The following is a 26,445-nucleotide window of genomic DNA, read 5'->3' on the forward strand; positions in this document are numbered from 1 at the left end:
CAGCGGGCGCAATTTATTCTTAAGGGAATATTCCAGGTTCAGTACAAATTAAGCTCAATCGACAGCATTTGTGGCATAATGCATCAGCAATAAATAAATAATTCAACGAGCCCTCCTTTTCTTTAAAAAGCAAAAATGTGGGTTACAGTGAGGCACTTACAATAGAAGTGAATGGGGATAATCCGTAAACATTAAAAAAGTTTAGCCACAAGATGTAAACAATATGTTTGTTAACAGGATTTTTTAAGTTTTAAAAGAAGAATTAATGTAAGTGATTTTCTTTAAACCCTCCAAACATTGGCCCCATTTATTTCATTGTAAGTGCCTAACTGTAACCATGATTTTGTTTTACAAATTGTAAGAAAAGGAATGAGTCAAATTAATTTTTGTGGTCATCAACATTATGCAACAAATGCTGTCAATTGAGCTAAACTTGTTTTGAACCCGAAATATTCCTTTAATGAATTCCCTGGAAGTCTTCAAACAACAACAACACAACTTTATCACATGTGAAGGTGGGGGTCATTACCCTGGTATCCCTCCTGCCTCCATCTTATTGGCTACTGTCACATCAGTGGACCACACATCATACTGCCATCGCTTCTGGCCCAGCACCCCTCCCAACACTGTCCCAGAATGCACCCCGACACGCATGTCCACATCCGTCTGCGTCTTCTCTCGAACATATCTGAAATCCAGATGATGGTGTCAGTCTTCTCACAATCAAGCACACCCAACACAAGTAAATCAGAAATAATTGCTATGAACAATCACTAATTTCAATGAAACTGCATGTGTCAGTTCATAAACAGTTCAGAAATGATGTGAAGTCATTACGATGAGCATGACTTACGAAATCGCCTCAACCATTGCCAAGCCCATCATTATAGAGCAGGCCGCATGGTCATCACGGTAATCTGGAAGACCACAAATACAGTAATAGCAGTCCCCGAGAATCTTAATCCTCAACTGGTGGTATTTCTGATGAGAAAGGAAAGTACAGCATTCAAGCTAAATTGGTCAGCCCAATTAAAAGGTCTCTAGCCAATTTAAGATGAATGTTTAGTCTTGTAAATATCACTGAAAAGTTGCAAGGGTGTTTCTTCAACTACAGGCACTTTTATGTCACAGAACCAGACTTTCAATCTTTAAATCTGAAAATCAATCATAAAAATATTACTCTTTGCTTTATCACTGCACTATATCAATACTGCACTATGACAATCTAAACAAAGAGTGAAATAAACATAAATAATTTCAATATCTATAGTGTAAAATGATATTTATTTACAGTATCTACATGTAAGCCAAAACTGTTGTCCCTAATCAAGTTTTTTCAAAAGTTAATGTACTTGGTTTACCAAAGTGACAAGTGTCAGTGAAGAGCATGCATAAGATGAAATATGAGACAAGTGGTGTTTGAAGAAAACTAAGGAAAATCAAGGTAAATATCACTTGTGAGCAGAATATTTAGTCCCACTTTATATTAGGTGTCTTTAACTACTATGTACTAACATAAAATACATACAGTACAATGTACTTATTGTGTGAATACATATTGTTCTGCAAAATTCTCACAAGATTCACATTTGCTGCTATTGAGGTTGAGGTACGGCTAGGATTAGGGGTAGCGTTACAAGTAGAGGTTAGAGGTTAGATTAGGGTTTTGGTTAGGTTTAGGGTTAGGGGTAAAGTTAACAGTGTAACTACAGATGTAATTAAATGCAGGTACTTTAAATGTAAATACAATGCAACAACACATATGTACATAATAAGTACATTGTATCAAATGATTAAGTACATAGACACCTAATATAAAGTGGGTCCAAATATTAATTTCTAATCAAGCTGTATTTTGTCAAATTATGTAAAAAATTTAAATATTATCTTTATTTAGAATACATGAATTGTTGCCTATAAAATTAGCATTAGCAGGAAAAAGGAGTCAGCCATTTTATTACAAAAATGTGAAAAATGTCATTTCCACCACAGAATGAATGGTGATTTGAGATGTGGTGGAAATGACAATTATTAATGACAGTTCAGGGACCAAATAAATGATATAATTCTCTGTGACGTATGTATATCCACAGTGTGACATTGTTAGTAGACAAATTAAACTAGTGAAAGTGTGATACGTGTATTTAAACATTTTTTTTTTCGAAAGAAATGAATATGTAATTTTGAAACATACTGTTTGTATAAAATCATGACAGATCATGTGAGATGAAGACATTTTTTTATATGTAACCTTGTAAAAGCTGTTTTATTCTACATGGAGAGCGTCCGCACATGGGGGCTGCCATGTTAGAATCACATGACCAGCCGAATACTACTCGCTTAATCTCAGAAACCATCCTGTTATTTGACACTTTCACTCATTGATTAAAATAATCATGACTGACTGTGAATACTACATTTCTGCAGTGGCATCTGAGACTGAAAACTACTGCATTTGAATGATGCTGCATCCAAGCCACTAGGTGTCAGTAGCCACATTTCCACTATCAGGCCAAATGAGGGCATGCTAGTGCATGCCAGGTCCAGTTGCATTCCCATTGTCTCTTCCAGGGGTTCATCGTGCCTTCTTGTGCCTTTCTCGGGGCCAATGGCCTGCCGATTACCCTTAGGCCAAACAAGGCCAACTGGGGAATGAGGTGGAGTCAATGTCAAAGACAGAGTTTCACTGAACTTGCCAGGTTGTGTATACAGAGCACAACAGTAGAGGTTTTAAAAAAATAATAATAATAAATTTGTGGATACGGTACAAATCCGTTAAAACACACAATGGACAAAGCGGTGCCCAAAGACGGTTCACGGATCATGGACGGTGTGCTGGGACATCGTTCCACTGTTAGTGGAGAGACCACTCGGGACACCATGGCAATAACAGTTGGTGAGTTGTAAACACTAACCTATCTTTCTAGCTAGCTAATGTTTACAAATGATTTAAACTCAATATTCTAGATAACTAGATAACATGATACCTCAACTTGAGCTTCCCCCTTGCCTGTGAAATGGGCGGGGTGTGTGACGTTGGCACCAGGGCAGCGTGTTAAAGGCGTGTTTTAGGGCAACGCTGCACGGCTATTGGCCCGATGGTGGGAACGCAGATCGATTTTGGTCTCGCAGCTCGAGGTCTGAGGCTATTGGCCCTGGCTGGCCAGACGATAACCCTAGCTCGCACTGGCCCGATAATGGAAAAGTGGCTAGTGTAAGCCTATGTAGACCACTTCGACATACTTCTAAAAATGACTGAGTGCATCTTTGGTTTATTTCCTAAAAGCTGAAGAAGTTAAATAAACACCCATAAACGTCACTGAACGTGTGTTGAAAAAGCGTACAGATGTTAAAACTCACAGCAGCTAGCTTGTCGAAGCGGGCAAACAATTCGTTTAGCAACTTAACCAGTTCCTGCGCACTACAGGATGAGGACAGCTGTGTGAAGCCCACGATGTCTGCGAACAGAATACTGCAACAGAAATACAGTAAAAGTCCCCTTTATAAACCATCTGCAAACCACAACATTAAGCTTTTTGATGACTTCATGTCACTGCCTCTGAATGTAGCGAATCGTACCTGACGTTCTCATGGCGATACATGTACATGGTGTTGAACTGCTGCATCTCTTTCTGACTGGCCTCTTTCTTCATGTCTTGAAGCATCTCATCTGCGATGTGCTTGGGCAAGATGGACAACAGGAGGCGCTCCTGTACACAGAGGAACACAACAACTAAATATAGCCTCAGCTTTTTTAACAGAAAGTTGAGGCTGCAGTGGGCACAGGCTCACCAAATCTGGACAGTTAAAGACTGCTCTGGTCTGACAAATCTGGATTTCTGCTGAGGTACACAGATGGTAGGCCCACTGCAGACTCAGTTTTCTGTTCTTGGCTGACAGAAGTGGAACCTGACATGGTCTTCTGCTGTTTTAGCCCATCCGCCTCAAGGTTTGACATGTTGTGCATGCTGAGATTATATTCTTCTCACCACAATTGTACAGAGTGGTTATCTGAGTTACCACTGCCTTTCTGTCAGCTTGGACCAGTCTGGCCATTCTCTGTTGACCTCTCTCATCAACAAGGTGTTTCTGTCTGCAGAACTGCCGCTCACTGAATGTTTTTTGTTTTTGGCACCATTCTGAGTAAATTCTAGAGACTGTTGTGCGTGAAAATCCCAGGAGATCAGCAGTTACAGAAATACTCAAACCAGCAGATGCTTGTATCCAAAGCGACAAACAGTGTATTCAAGGTATACATTTTATCAGTTTGTGTATTCCCTGGGAATCAAACCCATGATCTGGGCATTGCTAGTGCCATGCTCTACCAGTTGAGCTACAGGAACTATGTTGGGATGCCAAGAGTCTCCTGTCTTGAGTACAGTCAGTTTAAAAAGTGAAATTATGTTTAGGGTACAGGGAGGCCAAAACTAAATGTCCTCATATGAGGACACGAGGTCGCAAGAGGTTAAGCTATGGCTGTGCTTGTATATAAAAAGCAAAAGGAAATGCAGATAAACCTTGTGGGGGAAAACCGTATGAATTTATGGAAATTGGTCAAATTTATGGTATTGGTCAAATATGCTCCTTGAGGCACTGATGGCACTAACTAGGAACTGATACACCAGATGGCAATATGATAACATGCCCACTCACTCACGCAGTGGGGGATTTCAGTCACAAACATATTTCAAAACTCAATAACATGTTACTTAAACCGCTGTAAAATCAGTCCTCACAGGTTCCTAAACCTGTCATGCTCACAGGCATTAACGTGATATGACTCTAACATAACAAGCAGGATGATGTCGAGCCCTTTAGCATGCACACACACACACACACACACACACTCACACACACTCACACACACTCACACACACTCACACACACTCTGTTTCTCTCTTCTCCTCCGACACATTCTAGCACTCCCACACACACACTTACACATGAATAGAGGAGGGGTCAGTAGATTCACCCAAAAGTGTGACAATAAAGAGCAGATAAAGGGTGGAGGGATCAAGAGGAGCGAGATGCTAGTGTGATTACAGCTGACATCGTCTCAGGAGGTTGGTCACCATGGTAACCTGCTGTGGCCGGATGCTCCTTGATTGGCTGGCATAGCCGTCTCCCAGCAGCCCCTGCTTTTGCATAAGTGTTCAGGGAGTTTCTCCTCATATGGTTTTATCTGCCTTTTTTGCACTCTCACATGCATACGCACACACACACACACCTATATTCCTTACAAACTCTTAACTAGTAGCAAACGTCACCATTCACTTTAATTGTATGGAGAAAAAATCATGCAATGAAAGTGAATGGTGACTGAGACTAAAAGCCTAACATCCAGTGTTAATCTCGAAATCACTGATGAAAACGTTAGTTGACGAAGGTATTTTTGATTTTGTCAACAATAATGAATACGAAATGAAAAAGACGCATCATAATGATAATGAAAGATTTTATTAAAGCATTCTGCTGACAAACATTTTAAGAGAAAAAAATAATATACTGCAAGATATTAACAATGCAAGGTATAAACACAAAAAGAAACATCTAGAGAAATATATTTTTATAGAAGATATTAGATATGAATTAATCTAATCCAATAATCCTGTATGTTGGAGATTGTCCCGCTTGAGCTGCATGAGTGAACCGCTTTAAAATGGGTTTAAAGGATAGTTCACCCAAAAATGAAAAGGTTCTCTCATCATTTACTCACCCTCATGCCATCCCAGATGTGTATGACTTTCTTTATTCTGCAGAACACAAATGAAGATTTTTAGAAGAATATATCAGCTCTGTAATTCAATGCATGTGAATGGTGACCAACATTTTGAAGCTCCAAAAGCACATAAAAGGCAGCATAAAAGTAATCCATAAAACTCCAGTGGTTTAATATTCTGAATAGTCTTCTGAAGTGATATTATAGGTGTGGGTGAGAAACAGATCAATATTTAAGTCCTTTTTTACTATAAATCTCCACTTTCACTTTCACATTCTTCTTCTTTCTTTTTTGGTGATTTGCATTCTTCATGCATATCACCACCTACTGGGCAGGCAGGACAATTTATAGTAAAAAAAGGACTTAAATATTGATCTGTTTCTCACCCACACCTATCATATTGCTTCTGAAGACATGGATTTAACCACTGGAGTGTTATGGATTACCTTTTATGCTGCCTTTATATTCTTTTTGGACCTTCAAAGTTCTGGTCACCATTCACTTACATTGTATGGACCTACAGAGCTGAAATATTCCCCTAAAAATCTTCGTTTGTGTTCAGCAGAAGAAAGAAAGTCATACACATCTGAGATGGTATGAGGGTGAGTTAATTTTTGGGAGAACTATCCCTTTAATTAACTGACTCAAACACATCTTATTTATCCATGAGATTAATTACTATATACACAACATATACTGTATGTAATATTACAACTTACATCTGCACAGACAATGAAGCAATGAACAGGTGAACTTGAACTAAGTTATGTGCTAGTCATAATATGGGTACTGTAACTTGCATTATGTAATTTAATATGCTGTTTCCAAAAAAAGAAAACGCTGCATGCAATGCAATATCTTAAAGTGGCTAAACATTGAAAATGAATAGTGGTCTCTAAAGCATGAAGAATTCAGAATACAGTAGACTACTGCATGGAAAATGAGACGGTGGCTGCCAAAGCTTTCGTGTGAGTGTGGCACAAGTGATCCGCTCTGCTGGATTATTTTGACATGTGGCAAAATAAACGTTTTTACACATCATCACCCTTCCTAAAATATATCACGATTTTACAGCTGTAACAGTAACTGATATTTTAACAAAAATGTTGCGGTTTCATTTTAAATATGATAATCTATTAAGTAGAATCTATTAGATCTTTTATCACAACTGTGACAGTTATAGTTAAAGTTATAATAGATAGATATTTTCATAAATAAATTCAGCGAGACAAGTTATAATATTCTGAATGTTCCCATGAGTAGAACACTTTTCTGAGTTTGGACTGTGCTAGTGTAAATGTTTGTTTCCTACTCCATAAAATATATTGATTTCCTTTCATCAGGCTCCTAATAATTTAAGTAATCTTTAGGAATATCGGAAGGCAAACAAGGCCAGTTTATTTCCTAATATCAAAGATCATTCGAACAAAACGTATATTAGACAGGCGAAAAACTTTGTCTATAATTTGTTGAAATGCCTCGATTATTTTTTTATCGATTAATCTAACGATTCTTTTTCCGATTAGTCGATTAATCTAACGACTAATTTGCCGATTATTCTAAAGATTTTTTATAATTATTACTTGATTAATATAACAATTAATTAACCCAAAATAAATATAAAAAACTTCTCATTAATATTTCAGTATTTTATTAAATCATCTTCTGTTAAACATAAACAAATGTACAAGAAACAAAGTGTGCACTGCAGGGCATTATTCTGCAACAAAAAACAGTGTTACTATGAATGCGAACTTTAATACAGTGAAAAAGACACTATTAGCATAACATAAATATATATACATTTATATAAATAAATAAATTCCAACATTCTTTTGAATGTCCATGTACTAAAATAAAATATTTGATGCCATTAGTGTACCTTCATTTACTATCACTATTATTTTGAATGGCCATGGAAAATGAAGCAATGTGATAACAATTTTACCTGGTCGCAAAAAGTAGTCCGTTAATTTACCTGATGAACTTTCACCTTTTGCTGACCCTATATGTTTCGCAGAGCTAATGTGTGCTTCTAAATCATTTGCACCTTTATTAGCAACTGACACATAAGTGCCAGCTTTACATGTCATACATTCTGCTTCCCACGGATCTCGACCTGGACGAAAGCATGGGAATTTTTTGTGCAAATCTTCTGTAAATTTGCACTTTTGTTTGGGCATTGTTTCCACTCAGCTGTCATTTGCTGCTACTGTTAAGCAACTGTTTGATGCTGAACACAACAGCGCTTTGCGCGTTCACGGAGAGATTGACAGGCAGGAATTTGGCCAATAGTCGCTGCAAGCCTCTTATAATCGACCAATTGGTGTGCAAGAAGGAGGGACTTACAAAGAGGGGTTAAAGCAATGCAAATATGCGCGAACACAATGAAGTATTAGACCAGATGCACATCATAACGCAACTAAAGCCGAATCCTGGACATTTTCGCAAATTTAGAAATCCCGGCTGGACGCTTTTTTAAGGTCCGAAAAAGAGAACATGTCCGGGAAAAAGAGGACGTATGGTCACCCTACGTTAGCAGCAGTGCAGAAATTACTTTTAACATGGGGGCGAAGAGGAAACCTTTAGAAACTCAGTTTAAAGTGACTACTACTAACATAAACACATGTTGTAATACTAATATGTCATGCTTGGGTGGGGACAAAAAGTAAACAGGACTTACGGTGCTGCCTTGCTGCCGTCTTGACAAAGCGCTCTGGGATGCTTTCGCTTCAAGTGTTCGTTCATGGCGGTTGTACTGCTGTGATAAGCCATTTCCAATTAGCTTAGCTTACACAGTACCACATTGTTGGGTCTCTGGCTAAATCGGGGGAATCCATGATTAAACCGGGTGCTGCCATTTTAATTACTCCATTGCGACGTGCCGACGCATGTTATGCAAATCTACGTATTTCTGTAATCGATGACATCGATTACGTCGATGAATCGTCCCAGCCCTACCGATTACACTGGTCACGATTATCTCTCACACTGTTGATTCAGAAGAACCGGCTCAAAAGAGTCTTTTGATTGGGAATCATATTACACTGGTCGTGTATTATCTCTCACGCTGTTGATTTAAAAAATAAACGTTTCAAAATAATCTTTAGTTTGGGAATCAGATTACACTGGTCGCGCTTTATCTCTCGCACTGTTGATTCAAAAGAACCGGCTCAAATGATTCATTAGTTTGGGAATCAGATTACACTGGTCGCGCATTATCTCTCGCACTGTTGATTCAAAAGAACCGCTCAAATGAGTAATTTGTTTGGGAATCAGATTACACTGGTTGCGCATTATCTCTCACACTGTTGATTCAAAAGAACCGGCTCAAATGAGTCATTTGTTTGGGAATCAGATTACACTGGTCGCGCATTATCTCTCACACTGTTGATTCAAAAGAACCGCTCAAATGAGTAATTTGTTTGGGAATCAGATTACACTGGTTGCGCATTATCTCTCACACTGTTGATTCAAAAGAACCGGCTCAAATGAGTCATTTGTTTGGGAATCAGATTACACTGGTCGCGCATTATCTCTCACACTGTTGATTCAAAAGAACCGGCTCAAATGAGTCATTTGTTTGGGAATCAGATTACACTGGTCGCGCATTATCTCTCACACTGTTGATTCAAAAGAACCGGCTCAAATGAGTCATTTATTTGGGAATCAGATTACACTGGTCGCACATGATCTCTCACACTGTTGATTCAAATGAACCAGCTCAAAAGAGTCATTTGTTACGGAATCAGATTACAGTGGTCACGCATTATCTCTTGCACTGTTGATTCAAAAGAACCGGCTCAAAAGAGTCATTTGTTACGGAATCAGATTACACTGGTCGCACATTATCTCTCACACTGTTGATTCAAAAGAACCTGCTCATAAGAGTAATTTGTTTGGGAATCAGATTGCACTAGTCACGCGTGATCTCTCGCACTGTTGATTCAAAAGAGTTATTTGTTACGGAATCAGACTACACTGATCGCGCGTTATCTCTTGCACTGTTGATTAAAAAGAACTGACTCAAAGGAGTAATTTGTTACAGAATCAGATTACAATGGTCACGCATTATCTCTCACGCTGTAGATTCAAGAGAACTGTCTCAAAAGAGTCATTTGTTTGGGAGTCCGATTTCACTGGTCGCGCATTATCTCTCACACTGTTGATTAAAAAGGACCGGCTCAAAAGAATTATTTGTTACAAAATCAGATTACACTTGTCGTACATTATCTCTCACACTGTTGATACAAAAGAACTGGCTCAAATTAGTCATTTGTTTGTGAATCAGATTACACTGGTCGCGCATTATTTCTTGAGTTGTAGACTCAAAAGAACTGGCTCAAAAGAGTAATTTTTTGGGAATCAGACTATACCTGTCAGGCTTTATGTCTCATGCTGTGCAATTAGTAGAGGTGTTGCATCGCTAAAAAGCAGTGTTTGAGTATTTTAGTCTGGATTTCTGTTCGCATCGCCTGAAGGATGCATGTTCAAGAACTGTTAACGGAACCAAATGTCATGAAACTCACTTGTTTTAATAATATAATGCTATTATTACTGGAGAATTTGTGTGTGGAGGTAGTAGGTAATTACAGTAAAACTTCCTAGTTTTCCTTGTCAAATAACATTGATATCATAGTTTTACCAGCAGTACATCTAATCTGTGATCAGATTTACTAAAGCTATAGCCAGTTGTGCAGTCGACCAATAATGTTAAAGTGACAGCAGCTGGAATGCCCACTAGCGACATAGAGAACAGGGGCTACCGAGCATCCAGCAACAAAGTCGCTGACAATGTGAACGGGTCTTATGGTTAATGGACCTTTCAGATGAAAAAGAAAACGCGACCTATTGCAATCCCGATTGGTCAAGCTAGTGGTGCATAAATTACATAAGTTTCCTTTAAATTTCTTTGGCATTAGGCATTAAATGTAAAGTATGTACTGTCTGTGCACTGGTGGCACCAAATAGAAAAATAAAGCAAAAGTAATTTTTTGTAAATAATATTGATTGGTTATGTTCGGAATCGAATACTAGCTGACTACTAACTGAATACAGCACAGTATATACTATGTATTATACTGCCTACTATTTTTTTTAATAGTATACGAAACAGTATTATGCTACAATAAACATTTCAAACAGTAGTATGCTACACACACTGCAAGGAGGTTTAATTAAGTGCCAGTTGTTTCCAAAAGGTTTCTTTTGATTCCCGATCAACACTCCTGCCATCTTCCATCCATTTCAAACAGAAAGTCCTGCCCAAACTCACACTATTCTTTAATCCAGTACCACTATGTCGGGCTGGGGTGCGTTTCCCAAAAGCATTGTTAGCCAACTTTAGTCGCAAGTTCTATTGTTACCGAAACAATTCAACGATTTGGTGTTTCCCGAAACCGTAGTTCCAACAAACATTCACAAACTGTATCACAAATTTGTGTGGTTGGAACTACAGCTCTTTACCTGTGGCTAGAAGCATAGTTCCTTGTTAGTTTGCTGTGTGGACATCATTTGACATCCTGAGGCTTCTATATTTTTCATTCCATACATATCGTTCATTCTGTCAAGACTTTGAACACGTTTACATGCACTTAAGGAAACTGCTTATTCCGGGGTTTTGCAAAAAACGGCGTTCTAAAACTTAACATAAACACGAATGCAGCTGTTTAAGGGATTAAATTCTCTAAAGCACTTTAATACACACGGTTTCTGTCGGAGAACACGACATGTGTCCATGTTAACGCATAAGTGAAGTTCTTATGTGTTTTTGAAGAGTACGCATGTGCATATGTGCTCAAGTGCGTCGGGGGAATCCCGAAGTCTGATGTAACAGGAAACCCCACTATTGCAGCGCAATTATCTGTCACATTACACATTACACGGCGCTTTCGTGTCTTCAGCAGCTTGTGCGCATTAAACAGCTTTCTGTAATACGTGTAAATCAGTTATTATAATTTAATACCAGCACAAATTATTACTCTACCCCCTGCGTGACTTCATTAACGACAGCTCTATATTGTTGAACCAACGTGGTTCCAACGATACATGTGTGGAAAACAGTTGTGACTAGCTAGTTAATTTCTCCAACAATGCATCGTACTATGGTGGTTAAGCAGTGAATTACATAGTTGTACAGGAAACGCACCCCTGGTCAGGATGTTCGAATAAACAGAGTGATGTCTTCAAAGTGTCACAGAGACACAGGTTTACTTATAGTTGCCTAAAATTACACACTTCCCCTTTAACATTTCACACAACATACTTTTGCACCCAATAACGGCTAGCACTACCTGTTGTTTGGAGATTTTTAACAGATGACAGAAAGAGCCCATTCATCAGGTGGGCAGATCTGCATCATACGCTAGTGATGGTGACTGATCGCTCAGCACTAAATTCCACCGTTTGCTCTCACCTGCTGCTGACTCTGCTCCTCCAGGTTCAGCTTCACCTCCAGGGACTGTCGCGCCTCCAGAAAGGCCTTGCGGTGTTTGCGGTCAGCCATGTAATACGACATGACACCCACTGTGATGGCACATACGTAGATCACAATGTTGGCCAGCAACTGCAAAACACAACAGCACAATCAAGCATCCGCAGGAAACTAAAGTTCTCATAAAAAGCTTCTTTATTCATCGGCTATAACAGGAACAGACCCAACGTCTAAGCTGTTTATTTATTTTACTTTCTAGATGTGAAAGTCACATGTGGCGCCTGTTTAGTTTCACTTTCACTTCTGAAAGTGAAGGTAAAAGCGGAGATTTAATAGTAAAAAAAAGACTTAAATATTGATCTGTTTCTTACCCACACCTATCAAATCACTTCTGAAGACATGGATTTAAACACTGAAGGCTTAAGAATATCTTTTATGCTGCTTTTATATGCTTTTTGCACCTTCAGATTTCTGATCACCATTCACTTGCATTGTATGGACCAACAGAGCTGAGATATTCTTCTAAAAATCTTCTTTGTATTCTGCTGAAGAAAGAAAGTCATATACATCTGGAATGGCATGAGGGTGAGTAAATGATGAGAGAATTTTCATTTTTGGGTGAACTATCCCTTTAAGACTACTGGGTGAATTTCATGAAACCTGTCATGAACATGATTCCAGTTATCAAACATGGTTACTTTTGACTATTATTTATATATATATATATATATATATATATATATATATATATATATATATATATATATTAGTTTTGATACAATTAACCTTGGTTTTACTACAGCAATACAGTAGAATCCATAGAGTAACAATGGTTTTACAATAGTTATATTGTAGTAACCATGACTGTAGTAACCATGGTTAATTTTGTGGTTACTATTGTTTTACTACAAACACCAGGGTTTTAAGGGTCACCCCAAATTCAAAGGAAAAAATCTGAAAGTTATATTTAGCTGCAAGAAAATGAAGCCTATTTCAAGATCATTAAGATTTTAGTATTTTTACACTATTTTCATGTTAATTAAGGACATTTTCCCCCCAAATTCATATAAACATAATGAAAAAAATGCAAAGGAGGAAAAAAACGATGATACATTATTTGAATTTGTAAAATATTTATACATCACGGTACAGTATTTGTTTGTATTCTCTTAATTTATGGTGATTTCAATAAAAAAAAATCATTGTATAACAGTAAAATTTACATTTCATAGAAGGGCTCTGGCACTGTAGTGTGTGCGTCAGTGTAATGACTCCAGGCGGACACATTACAAAGGTTCCGCCCTTCACACCAATGTTTATGCTGTTTTAACAGTAAATGCGTTAATCGCGATTAAGAAAAATTAACGCGTTAAACTTTTTTATTTAATCGCATTAATCGCAACATTGCAATAATTGTAACATTTGTTTAAAGCAGCTAAATATACATTTTTGATTAAAAACTGTATTTAAATAAAAATAAACACATATACACACACACACACACACATAACAGTAGCAGACACTCTGAACTGTATCACAACATTAGTTTTGGTTCACAGCTTACTAAAGTCACACAAAATTCACCCCAAAACACAATCAAGATTTTTATAATCAGCGGCTTCCTAAAAACACTTTCAAGCAGAAAAATAGAAAATAAATCAATGTCAGTGTTTGGATCTCTAAGAGTTTTTACCTATAATACAAAATATTACTTGTGAAATATGATCTTGACATGTTTTGTGGACAGATTTTACTACATAAGGATCTGAGCACTATACAGTAATGCTCCCAAGATCACTTGATGTCCAGGTTTTTCCTCTGCGATGTATTCTAATACTGTCTCTTGAGGCTGCAGTTAATACCACAAACAGTGCTGCTGAGTAAGAACTGTGGCCTGACACCCACCTGCAGGCCCTTCTGGCCCCTTCTGCCATCTTAATACTGCAACCCCACAACCAAACACAAGTTTATACATACAGTACAGATGGCTAGTCACTATTTATGAAGTAAATTGGGTGACTCTTTCAAGTCCAGGTCAAACTGCACACCCAAATCGAATGACAAAAATAAAAAATGATGGTTGATTCTGTCAAGAAAATGTCCTGGTCCTATTTTACTCCATATTCAATAGAAATAAATAAGAAATTATATTTTGCATATAGAAAATGAAGCCTATTTTAGGTCCATCAAGCTTGCATTGTGACATTATTTTTAGGACAATAAAGTACATTATTGCAATGCATTTGGACATTTTACTTTTGAGTTGTTGTTTTTTTTAAAGGTAAAATAAAGTATTTTTTTTTACTGTATTAAAATATCAAAATATAATATAATATACATTCAATTCAATATTGTTTTCAAGTCTATCTCAATTTAAATATGGTACTATAACTGGTGATATATATTTATTTATTAAGTAGATTTGTAGTTAACTGCCCCTGGTCTCCGCCTACAGTGCCTAAAATTCACTTAGAAAAGAATGAATGTACTGATAGCTAAAAGCTATAAGGTCTTTAGTGAGAGACAATTCTTCATCAAATCTTCAGACTGAAAAGTTTGTGTTTGATGCTGAAAATTATTGAGTTGAGCCTGTATAAATCTTCTCTTCTTATGTTTCAACACTGGTTTAATCAGGCTTTGATCAGAGTCCTCAAGAGGGAATGTGTAATCAAATGAGTCGGCCGACTGCGAGCAGATTTGGGCAAATGAAAACATTTATAACAGTGGTTCTCAACTGGTGGGTCACAACCCAAAAATGGGATGCAGGTCTGTTCTGATAGGATCAAGGACAGCAAGGAAAAAAAAATTATAAATGCAAATAATACAATATAACCATATAATCATACATAGTTAGGATAGCTAAATAAATAGGCTTTTCACATTTTTAAACAGAAGAGAAACGCTTCCCATATCTTTTGTTGTTGACACGAAAGGCCGTGCGACCAAACAAACCCCAAGGTTTTATGGGGCAAATGTACCAACATGGACTTGATGCCAATATGGACTTGTTGTATGGCATGCCCTTATCCTTGAAAACCATGAACAAAGCTACACAAAGTAAAAAAAATATACAAGCCGCACTACAATAAATATGGGTTCACTTGCAATGAGGAGAAACATAGTTTTGCTGACCACAATGAATTACACTATATGGCCAAAAATATGTGGACACCCCCTTCTAACTGAAGAGTTTGGTTACTCCGTTAATACCAGTGAAGATAAATCATAATTCTACTCCAAACAGTGGTATTCTAGGGCATTCGGTGCTTCCAACTTTATGGAAACAGTTTGTGGAGAGCCCTTTTCTAATCAGCATGAAAATGCCCCTGTGCACAAAGCAAAGTCTATAAAGAAATGGTTTACTGTGTCTGATGTGGAAGAAATTGACTGGCCTGCACAAAGCCCAGACCTGAACACCTTTGGGGTGAACTGGAATGCCAGGCCCCAATGCCCAACATCAATTCCTGACCTCACTGATAGCCTTGTGTCTGAATGGGAACAAACCCTGCAGCCATGTCACTACATACAGTATAGTGGAAAGCCTTCTCAGAAGAGTGGAAGTTGTTATTGCACCAAAGGGGGAAATTGATGCCTATGGTTTTGAAATTGAAGGTTCATCAAGCACATATGGTGTCCAAACATTTTTGGCCACATAGTGTATGTGTGGTGAGTTACTGGCTGCCGAGAGTATGAAAAAAATTGTGGTAAGGCACTTACAATGGAAGTGAATGGGGCCAGTCCATAAACATTAAAATACACACTATTTCAAAAGTTTAGCTACAGAGGTAAAACATTATACAGGTTAACAAGATTTTAGCGAGATAAAATCACTTATAGGGTTTACAGGCATTGCATCGTCATGGCAACAAAGTTGTAATATTGGATACAATTTTAGACTGAAAAGGTTAGTAAGCAATTATAAATATTTACCTCTTATGGCTATACTTTTAAAATTTTTGAACGTTTGTATTTTGATGTTTATGGACTGGCCCCATTCAATTCCATTGTTAGTGCCTTCCTGTTACCACGATTTTTTAAACAAGGGACAAAATTTTCTTTTGTGGTAATCAATTTTATGCCACAAATGCTGTTGATTGAGCTTAGCTTGTATTGAACCTGAAGCTTTCCTTTAAATATTTGATTTTAAGGACATTACCAGATTGCACATTTACATCTCCGAGATGTCTTTTTAAGAGTGTTTCATCTGGAAAGCATCACAATCTAATTAACATCTGCTAAACATCTTAAAAAGATCAGATTTACAAACATTCTAAATCATAAATGTCTCAAAGACATCTGCTGAATGTCTTATTGGCATCTAGGAGGAAATATTTTATAATGCCATGTTAGCGCAGGTACATCTCCCAGACGTCTATCTGATGTGTGTGTTTACATCTGGAAGACTATTTTAAGTTGTTTGCTCATCTGCAATACGTCTATAAGACAGATGTCAATAAGTATGTCTCAGATGTCAATAAGACATTCAGCAGATGTCTTTGAGATGTTTATGATTTAGAATGTTTGTAAATCTGATCTTTTTAAGATGTTTAGCAGATGTTAATTAGATTGTGATACTTTCCAGATCTAAAACAGACATCTCAGAGATGTATGTTTTCTATCTGGGTGTAGACGTATTGCAGATTAACAAAAAACCTTAAAGATACGTCTTCCAGATGTAAACACACACATCAAATAGACGTCTGGGTGATGTACATGTGCTATCAGGGATGCTTTACAGATGAAAAGATCTAAAACAGACATCTCGGAGATGTACGTGTGCTATCTGGGACTGGTTTATGTGAAGCCAAACATGTCTGTGCCTTTAGAAAACCTTAAACTGCTGCCATCATTTATCTCACCTGTCTTCCAAGAGCCGCCCCCTGAATGTCCTCCTGCTGCTGTTGGGCGATCGTGACGCCTAGCACCAGGGTGTGCACCCCGCAGGACACAGCTGTGATGAGCACTATAGGGGTCAGCCTCAGTGGCAGCGTCAGGAAGAAGGAAAAGCTGAAAAAGGCCTGCCATCCCACTGTGTCACTGGGCTGATGGAAGCGGGCAAAGTTCAGTCCTAGGTAGCAGAAGATCTGGGCCGCAATGAGCACCCAGAGGGCGTAGGGCACCAGCCGGCGAGACACACGGTCTGGCAGCAGGCCGTACCGGCACAGTACGTACAGCAGGACGTCTGCCGCTAGTCCCACCGATGCCACGGCAACAGATGCCAGCTTATCGCTGGAATAAAGCACAGTGCACATCACGATGACATAGCAGTCGAAAAGGGCTGCAAAAACCACCAGCACCAGCAGTGTCTCGTGTCGCTGGCGGCGGAAATAGGTCTGGTAGAGGTTTTCCAGAGAGTCAGGTGCGAAGATCAGCCGCATGAAGCGTGGCAAGCACAGGCAGCAGCCAGAACTGCGCACGGTCACCTCGTGAGTGCGCCCTACAACCTGACCGGAGTCAGAGGGCAGGGTGACCGAACAGTCGGCCGAATATTCCGCGGAATACTCCGGCTCTGAAAAGGCCCGATTGCGAGGCATTGTGGGATTCGATTGTAAAAGATACTAAACTATAATAAACTCTTTAACGCAATGGATGTTCAGAACACATTGTGTTTAGTTGCATGAATTTTCGCCTCGAAAATGCGTCCAACAATGTCCATACCTGAGATGTACGAAGATCAGACCTGATTGTCATGAGCTGCATGTTTAGACGTGGAATCGGATCTTGCATGCATGTTTACATCATGCCATCACAGTCTCTGCTGTCTCCTAGAGACTCTTTGGCACTCTCAAAAATATGCTTCCAGCTACACGCTTTTGATTTTTTGGTGTCTGCAAAGACAGGTCACAGCACGTGGACATGAAGGCTGTTTACACATCCATCAGCCTCTGTGTCCGAGTGTCCACCAGCGCTCACTCGGGGCTTCCATGGTGAATCCTCGCATGGATGAAGAACATCAGGACTCAGGAAGGAAGCAAACCACCATTGAAGGAGATTTCCCCCCTAGACCAGCATGACACACAGTGAAAACGAAAATAAAACCTCAATACACGAAAAAGACATTATCGTGATCGGATAGCGCGCATCTTGGCCTGATAATGCCCTATCTTTACATACAGGAATCACGCAGGACATACATGTTGCGCTTCTCGTGCCGTATGAAATATGGACATGAATATCACAACACACGGCTGCTGTCTTCTGTTATTGTTATAAGCTGTATATATCGCTACGAAGCGCAGCAAAATCACTACAAAACATACAAAACAGAATTCTTGCCATCTCCAGTCTGTCCATCTCTTCTGGAAATGCAGCACATTGTATCTATAACACTGTTCGTTTTGTTTTGAGTCCGTTCAGGGGCTCCTTCAAAGATGTGGAGTGTGACAAAGATAAATCTCAGACGCACAGAGAAAAATCACCCGTAAAACGCATGAATATCCACTCTTCGAAGGCTTTTCCACACAAAGTCAACAATAATCACGCGACTCTTCCCGTTTTATAGATGAACGCTGGAGATACTGGTACAACCTTTAGTCCTAACGCCGGTAGAAAAACGATTTGCTGTAGACAACCCTGACTTTTCATTGTGTGTTCACAGAGAGATTCAGTCGCCCTCACTTTCTAAACGCAAGCGAACAGTGATGTCCGAATCGCGAGCGAATCGTTCTTTAGGGCTGCTCATTTAAATGATTCGTTCGAACCGATTCGCAAAGCGATTGTGAATCCATTCGGATTGGAAGCGAAAAGTTTGAGTAAAACTGACATCTTGAAAACAAATATAAGGCAAAAAGTGACTGTGTTGACCTTATTCTAAGTAGCGCCATAGATATTAGTTCTGACAGGAATGAAATCGGCTATGAGGTAGTTTCTTCAATGCTGCTGTTTATATTGGTGTAAATCATTCAGATGATCAAACCTTGATCCTTTTAAAACATTTTCAGTCGTCAGAAACTCCAGAAGACACCAGTTGTCTTACAGCTTTATACAGTGCATACCAAGACAATAAGACTGTCCCTCACAGCTTTGTTTTCATTTGTGTAAACAATTAAAGCTGAAGTATGTAACATTTTCAATGTTAAAATACTTTCATTATCCCAGTTGAATATGCAGAGACAACTATAAGTAAGCCATTCATAGGTACATTTTGTCATAAACTGTAAGCACTGTGTTTCTGTGGTGCTATAAAATTCCTGTTTTTGTTTTGAGTGACCCGCTTAGACCCACCCCAACAATGATACTCAACAAATGGCGTAAGTTGGGGGCGGGACTATACTGTTTGAAGGACAGCAGACAAGGGGCATATTCAGCAAGCTGTTTTTAAAACGTTGTTTATTTTTGCAATTCCGTTCAGTGGTGCTATAGTGTCGCAGAAATTAAATACTTCAGCTTTAAATATTGTGCAACAGATAGCACAGGTACATCTCCGAGATGTCTGTTTAAGAGCGTTTCATTTGGAAAGCATCACACTCTAATTAACATCTAATAAACATCTTAAAAAGATCAGATTTACAAACATATTAAATCAGAAACATCTCAAAGACATCTGCTGAATGTTTTTTGACATCTGTGAGGAAACATTAGATGAGCAAATGACCTAAACCCTGATAGTGCAGGTACATCTCCCAGATGTCTATTTGATGTGTGTTTTTACATCTGGGAGACGTATTTTTAACGTTGTTTACTCATCTGCAATACGTCTATAAGACGCATATCAATAAGTATGTCTCTGATGTCAATAAGACATTCAGCAGATGTCTTTGAGATGTTTATGATTTAGAATGTTTGTAAATCTGATATTTTTAAGATGTTTAGCAGATGTTAATTAGATTGTGATGCTTTCCAGATGAAAAGATCTAAAACAGACATCTCAGACGTGCATGTGCTATCAGGGGCTACTCTAAATAAGGTCGATGATGTATGTAATCCTTAACAGAGTGATAAAACATAAGTATTAAGCAAACTATTTATTTTCCTACGAAATTTAGGAAAAATAATGCCTCACAGGGACTTCTGGGAACACCTGGGCGATGGCTCCAATGAATCGATTCATTTAAACGAATCGTCCGATCGAACAGATTTGTTTAAATGAATCGGACTTCTCAACACTAAATTAAAATGACCAATCCTACTATGAAAAAGGCTTTTTATATATATATATATATATATATATATATATATATATATATATATATATATATATATATATATATTCATTGGATCATGGATAGTAGGATACATAGTAGGATTGGTAGGTTTTACTCCCCCTTCCATGGGCATGGTTAGTGGAGCAAAGACAGAGGGCAGACTTTTGTCAACAGCTAAAAATATGCAACCTATCTTATTGCAAACATAATATCAAGTTTTTATTAATGTATTATGCAGCACTATGTAGTTAAGTACTTACAGTGCATGTTTTGTGCCCTTACAATTTGTTCTCTACAAAACTGGCAATACTCTAATACTCTAGTAAGCAATGCTTTTGTGGCACAACTGTAAATAGCAAACATGCACATTTGTTTTTATCCTTGTGGGCATTTTCCATTTACTTCTTTTGGTTTTACAATTAGCTAAGGATATTTTTTATCCCTTAGCCCCCTTAATCTAATGCTCACACAAACCTTTCTGCATTTTTAATTTTTATTAAGACATTATTTTGTATGTTTATTAAGCCGTTTTCAATGGTGAAAGACAGAGATCTTCTAAACGGTTGGTCAAAATTACGATCAAATAACATATTTCAAAACAGCAGTCAAATCTGACTATAGCATCATGAACTGACTATGGTATCATTCTTAAGTTTAGATCACGCAAAAGCAGTAGCGTAGCCAAAAGAGACTATCGATCGCATGAGATCTGTAAACATTTATTTATACATTCATTTGTTTGTTTGTTTGTTCATATTGTTTAGCTAATTGTTTCTAGGTGTGTATTCAGAACATTTACTAAAGTTTTTCTACTTTAAGAATATTAAAATATCAATCAATAATATTCGTGTTTGAGTATATTTAGACAATACAGTATATATATATATATATATATATATATATATATATATATATATATATATATATATATATATATATATATATATATAGTGTTGTCAGTCGATTATATTTTATAGTTAATCGCGATTAATTGCAGATTTTGAAAGTGCTGAAATTTGACAGTATATATACTTCTTTTACTGTCAAAATGCATTTATTTCCATCTTAGGAAAGAAAACAAAAAAATATGTGACAATATAATGCTTTATTAACATTTTCCAAACAATTTTCATACAGCTTTCCACAGTATAAAGATAGAAATGTACTAAAATAGACCAATTCAAGTAACATTAAACGTTTTCCAAAGACTAAGTGGGAGTTTGACTAATTGTAAGAACTAGTTTCCCCATTGGTTGCATATTCATTGTAATGGGCATTAAATCCCTTAAACTCTCATCCTCCACAATATTAATCTGCCGGTAGACTGTTGCAACAATTGTGGAGCTGCATTCATGATTTGCATCAGGGCGTCAGCATCAGTCGCCTCTTTGAACTCCACATGAAAAGCGCTTGCAGACAAAAACGTCTCATTCTGCGTTTTAGTGATAGTTAAGACTTGACGTGCTTCTGTGATAATTAAAATGTGCCTTACATAGGCAGAAAAAATAAAGTCCCATCTGGGCTTGTTTTGTACATCAAATAGTGTTAAGAGCTCCTTTCCCCATCATTTTATTACTGACATTGAATCACTGTTATATGTGTTGTGAAGTGTGCGTCAGTGTAATGACTTCGGCAAATCGCAAAGGTTCTGCCCTTCCAACAAGTGTTGGTTTATGCTGTATTAACAATAAATGTGTTAATCGCGATTAAGAAAAATCAACGCGTTCAACTTTTTAAAATGAATTGCATGCATTAACACGTTAATTCTGACAGCTCTAATATATAATATACTGTATATATACAGCTCTGTAAAAAATTAAGAGACCACTGCAAAATGATCAGTTTCTCTATATTTACTATTTATAGGTATGTGTTTGAATAAAATGAACATTTTTGTTTTATTCTATAAAATACTGACAACATTTCTCCCAAATTCCAAATAAAAATATAGTCATTTAGAGCATTTATTTGCAGAAAATGACAACTTGTCAAAATACCAAAAATTATGCAGTGTTTTCAGACCTCGAATAATGCAAAGAAAACAAGTTCATGTTCATTTTTAAACAACACAATACTAATGTTTTAACTTTAGTTCAGAAACTAGTACAGAAATAAATCTTTGGTGGAATAACCCTGATTTTCAATCACAGCTTTCATGCGTCTTGGCATGCTATCTACCAGTCTTTCACATTGCTGTTTGGTGACTTTATGCCACTCCTGGCGCAAAAATTCAAGCACTTGTTGCCATCCATCTTCCTCTTAATCACATTCCAGAGGTTTTCAATGGGGTTCAGGTCTGGAGATTGGGCTGGCCATGACAGGGTCTTGATCTGGTGGTCCTCCATCCACACCTTGATTGACCTGGCTGTGTGGCATGGAGCATTGTCCTGCTGGAAAAACCAATCCTCAGAGTTGGGGAACATTGTCAGAGCAGAAGGAAGGAAGTTTTCTTCCAGGATGACCTTGTTCCTGGCTTGATTCATGTGTCCTTCACAAAGATGAATCTGCCCGATTCCAGCCTTGCTGAAGCACCCCCAGATCATCACCGATCCTCCAATGGATCCTTATCTAATGGTTAGATGGAGACCTGGAGAGGCCTACAAGCCACAGTGTCTCACAACCACTGTGAAATTTGGTGGAGGAACGGTGATGATCTGGGGGTGCTTCAGCAAGGCTGGAATCGGGCAGATTCATCTTTGTGAATCAAGCCTCTAAATGACAATATTTTTATTTGGAATTTGGAGGAAATGTTGTCAGTACTTTATAGAACAAAACAAAAATGTTCATTTTACTCAAACACATACCTATAAATAGTAAATTCACAGAAACTGATAATTTTGCAGTGGTCTCTTAATTTTTCCAGAGCTGTATATATATATATATATATATATATATATATATATATATATATATATATATATATATATATACGTATATAGCTGCTGCACGATACAGGATGCCCATCAAATGAACGCACATCTCATCGCCACATCGGTTGTTTATAGTGTAAATAGCTTCGTTTAATGAGAGCGATTTGGATTTGTTTTTTGAGCAGCTGTTGTTTTGAAAGCTCTGATGCTGACATTATCCCACCTGAAAGCCTTTGATGTTAGTGGCTCATGGTTCAAAGCCAGTACATTTTTGACTGTTGGTGGTACAGGGGCATAAGACAATTTATTCAGGGGACCTGAATGACCAATGGGTGGCTCCGGCCCATCCAGGACCACCTGTTGTTACACCAGTGTGCTAAAAAACACTATTTTTCAGGCTGGTACAGCTAATGTGCATGTGCGTTCTCGAGTTAACCGACAGGTGATGTGTGGATCTAAAAGGTGATTGGCTCATTTACCTGTAAGGCGGGATTTCTTTTTTGCACCTGCCAGTTTCCAATGTTCCATTGTTGACATTATTTGACATTATTTCATTTTCAAATCTTGAGTTTTATTCTAATTGTATTCTTCTAACAGCCATAGTTTTTAACAGAATCTGCATATAGTTTAACAAAAATTTATGTATTATGAGAATTATGTAATATTTTTAAGAAATAGGGATTGTATGGCAGTTTTAGTAAAGCTGCTCTGAAACAATAATTATAGTAAAAAAAATTACAATTGAACTGAAAATGTTTTTCTTCAGGTTTATAGATTCAGTAGAATGTAGAAAAAAGACACTGTTAACTTGATACAAAGTAAACATATTCCAGATAATATTTTAATTATTTCTTTTGGCTTTAATACGATGACAATATAAAAGCCAATTACTTAATTTCACAAACAGCATGTTGTCTTTGTAATATCATGCTTAGGGGATCATTATATTTGGGGGTCCTTGGCATCAAGTTTAAAAAAACCAGGCTGTAAATGACCTTAACAAATGAAATGAAAAATTATATTAAATTCAACTGGTCAGTACATGCAATTTTATATAGTGAAATACTGTAAAAAAAAAAAAAAAAAAAAAAAAAAAAAAATATATATATATATATATATATATATATATATATATATATATATATATATATATATATATATATATATATATATATATATACACACTATATTGCCAAAAGTATTTGCTCATCTGCCTTAAGACACATATGAACTTAAGTGACATCCCATTCTTAATCCATAGGGTTTAATATGACGTCGGCCCACCCTTTGCAGCTATAACAGCTTCAACTCTTCTGGGAAGGCTTTCCACAAGGTTTAGGAGTGTGTTTATGGGAATTTTTGACCATTCTTCCAGAAGCGCATTTGTGAGGTCAGACACTGATGTTGGATGAGAAGGCCTGGCTCGCAGTCTTCGCTCTAATTCATCCCAAAGGTGCTCTATCGGGTTGAGGTCAGGACTCTGTGCAGGAGAGTAAAGTTCTTCCACACCAAACTCGCTCATCCATGTCTTTATGGACCTTGCTTTGTGCACTGGTGCGCAGTCATGTTGGAACAGGAAGGGGCCATCCCCAAACTGTTCCCACAAAGTTGGGAGCATGGAATTGTCCAAAATCTCTTGGTATGCTGAAGCATTCAGAGTTCCTTTCACTGGAACTAAGGGGCCAAGCCCAGCTCCTGAAAAACAACCCCACACCATAATCCCCCCTCCACCAAACTTCACAGTTGGCACAATGCAGTCAGACAAGTACCGTTCTCCTGGCAACCGCCATACCCAGACTCGTCCATCAGATTGCCAGATGGAGAAGCGTGATTCGTCACTCCAGAGAACGCGTCTCCACTGCTCTAGAGTCAAGTGGCAGCATGCTTTACACCACTGCATCCGACGCTTTGCATTGCACTTGGTGATTTATGGCTTGGATGCAGCTGCTCGGCCATGGAAACCCATTCCATGAAGCTCTCTACGCACTGTTCTTGAGCTAATCTGAAGGCCACATGAACTTTGGAGGTCTGTAGCGATTGACTCTGCAGAAAGTTGGCGACCTCTGCGCACTATGCGCCTCAGCATCCACTGACCCCACTCTGTCATTTTACGTGGCCTACCACTTCGTGGCTGAGTTGCTGTCATTCCCAATCGCTTCCACTTTGTTATAATACCACTGACAGTTGACTGTGGAACATTTAGTAGCGAGGAAATTTCACGACTGGACTTGTTGCACAGGTGGCATCCTATCACAGTACCACGCTGGAATTCACTGAGCTCCTGAGAGCGGCCCATTATTTCACAAATGTTTGTAGAAGCAGTCTGCATGCCTAGGTGCTTCATTTTATACACCTGTGGCCATGGAAGTGATTGGAACACCTGAATTCAATTATTTGGATGGGTAAGCGAATACTTTTGGCAATATAGTGTATATATATATATATATATATATATATACAGTTGTGGCCAAAATTGGCACCCTTGGTAAATATGAGCAAAGAAGGCAGTGAAAATATGTCTTTATTGTTTATCTTTTTGATCTTTCATTTAAAATATTCACAAAAATCTATCCCCTAATGGATATCAAACAATTGCAAACACAACACAAGTTTGATCAAAAAACAAAGGTTTTTGTCAAATATATGTGTGGCACAATTATTGTCACCCTTTTATTCAATACTTTGTGCAACCTCCCTTTGCCAAGATAACAGGTTGGAGTCTTCTCCTATAATGCCTAATGAGGTTGGAGAACACATGGCAAGGGATCTGAGACCAGTTGTCCATACAGAATCTCTCCAGATCCTTCAAATTCTGAGATCCACGCTGGTGGACTCTCCTCTTCAGTTCACCCCACAGATTTTCTATGGGGTTCAGGTCAGGGGACTGGGATGGCCATGACAGAACCTTGATTTTGTGGTTAGTGAACCATTTTTATGTTGATTTTGATGTGTGTTTTGGATCATTGTCCTGCTGGAAGATCCAACCACAGCCCATTTTAAGCTTTCTGGCAGAGGCAGTCAGGTTTATATTTTTTATCTGTTGGTATATGATAGAGTCCATGATGCCATGTATCCAAACAAGATGTCCAGGACCTCTGGCATAAAAACAGCCCCACAACATTAAAGATCCACCACCATATTTAACCATGGGTATTGGGTACTTTTCCATATGGCTACGTCTCTTTGTGCACCAAACCCATCTCTGGTGTTTGCTGCCAAAAAGCTCTTTTTTTTCCATCTGACCATTGAACTCGGTCGCATTTGAAGTTCCAGTAGTGT

General features: G+C 38.0%; 1 protein-coding gene across 1 annotated transcript in view; it reads right to left on the reverse strand.

Annotated features, from left to right (window-relative positions):
• Nucleotides 1–18,770, reverse strand: part of LOC127454374 (adenylate cyclase type 3-like) — a 42,683-nt gene extending 23,913 nt beyond the window's left edge. Inside the window, exons 1-6 of the mRNA XM_051721536.1 lie at nucleotides 17,012–18,770; nucleotides 12,135–12,284; nucleotides 3,580–3,710; nucleotides 3,361–3,472; nucleotides 854–981; nucleotides 530–688 (exon numbers count right to left, since the gene is read on the reverse strand). Of these exons, the coding sequence (XP_051577496.1) occupies nucleotides 530–688; nucleotides 854–981; nucleotides 3,361–3,472; nucleotides 3,580–3,710; nucleotides 12,135–12,284; nucleotides 17,012–17,686 (1,355 nt within the window). The 5' untranslated portion in view covers nucleotides 17,687–18,770. The remainder of the gene's footprint in view (nucleotides 1–529; nucleotides 689–853; nucleotides 982–3,360; nucleotides 3,473–3,579; nucleotides 3,711–12,134; nucleotides 12,285–17,011) is intronic.
• Nucleotides 18,771–26,445: the final 7,675 nt, after the last annotated feature.

Source organism: Myxocyprinus asiaticus, chromosome 16 (assembly GCF_019703515.2).
Source record: "Myxocyprinus asiaticus isolate MX2 ecotype Aquarium Trade chromosome 16, UBuf_Myxa_2, whole genome shotgun sequence".
Classification (NCBI taxonomy): domain Eukaryota; kingdom Metazoa; phylum Chordata; class Actinopteri; order Cypriniformes; family Catostomidae; genus Myxocyprinus; species Myxocyprinus asiaticus.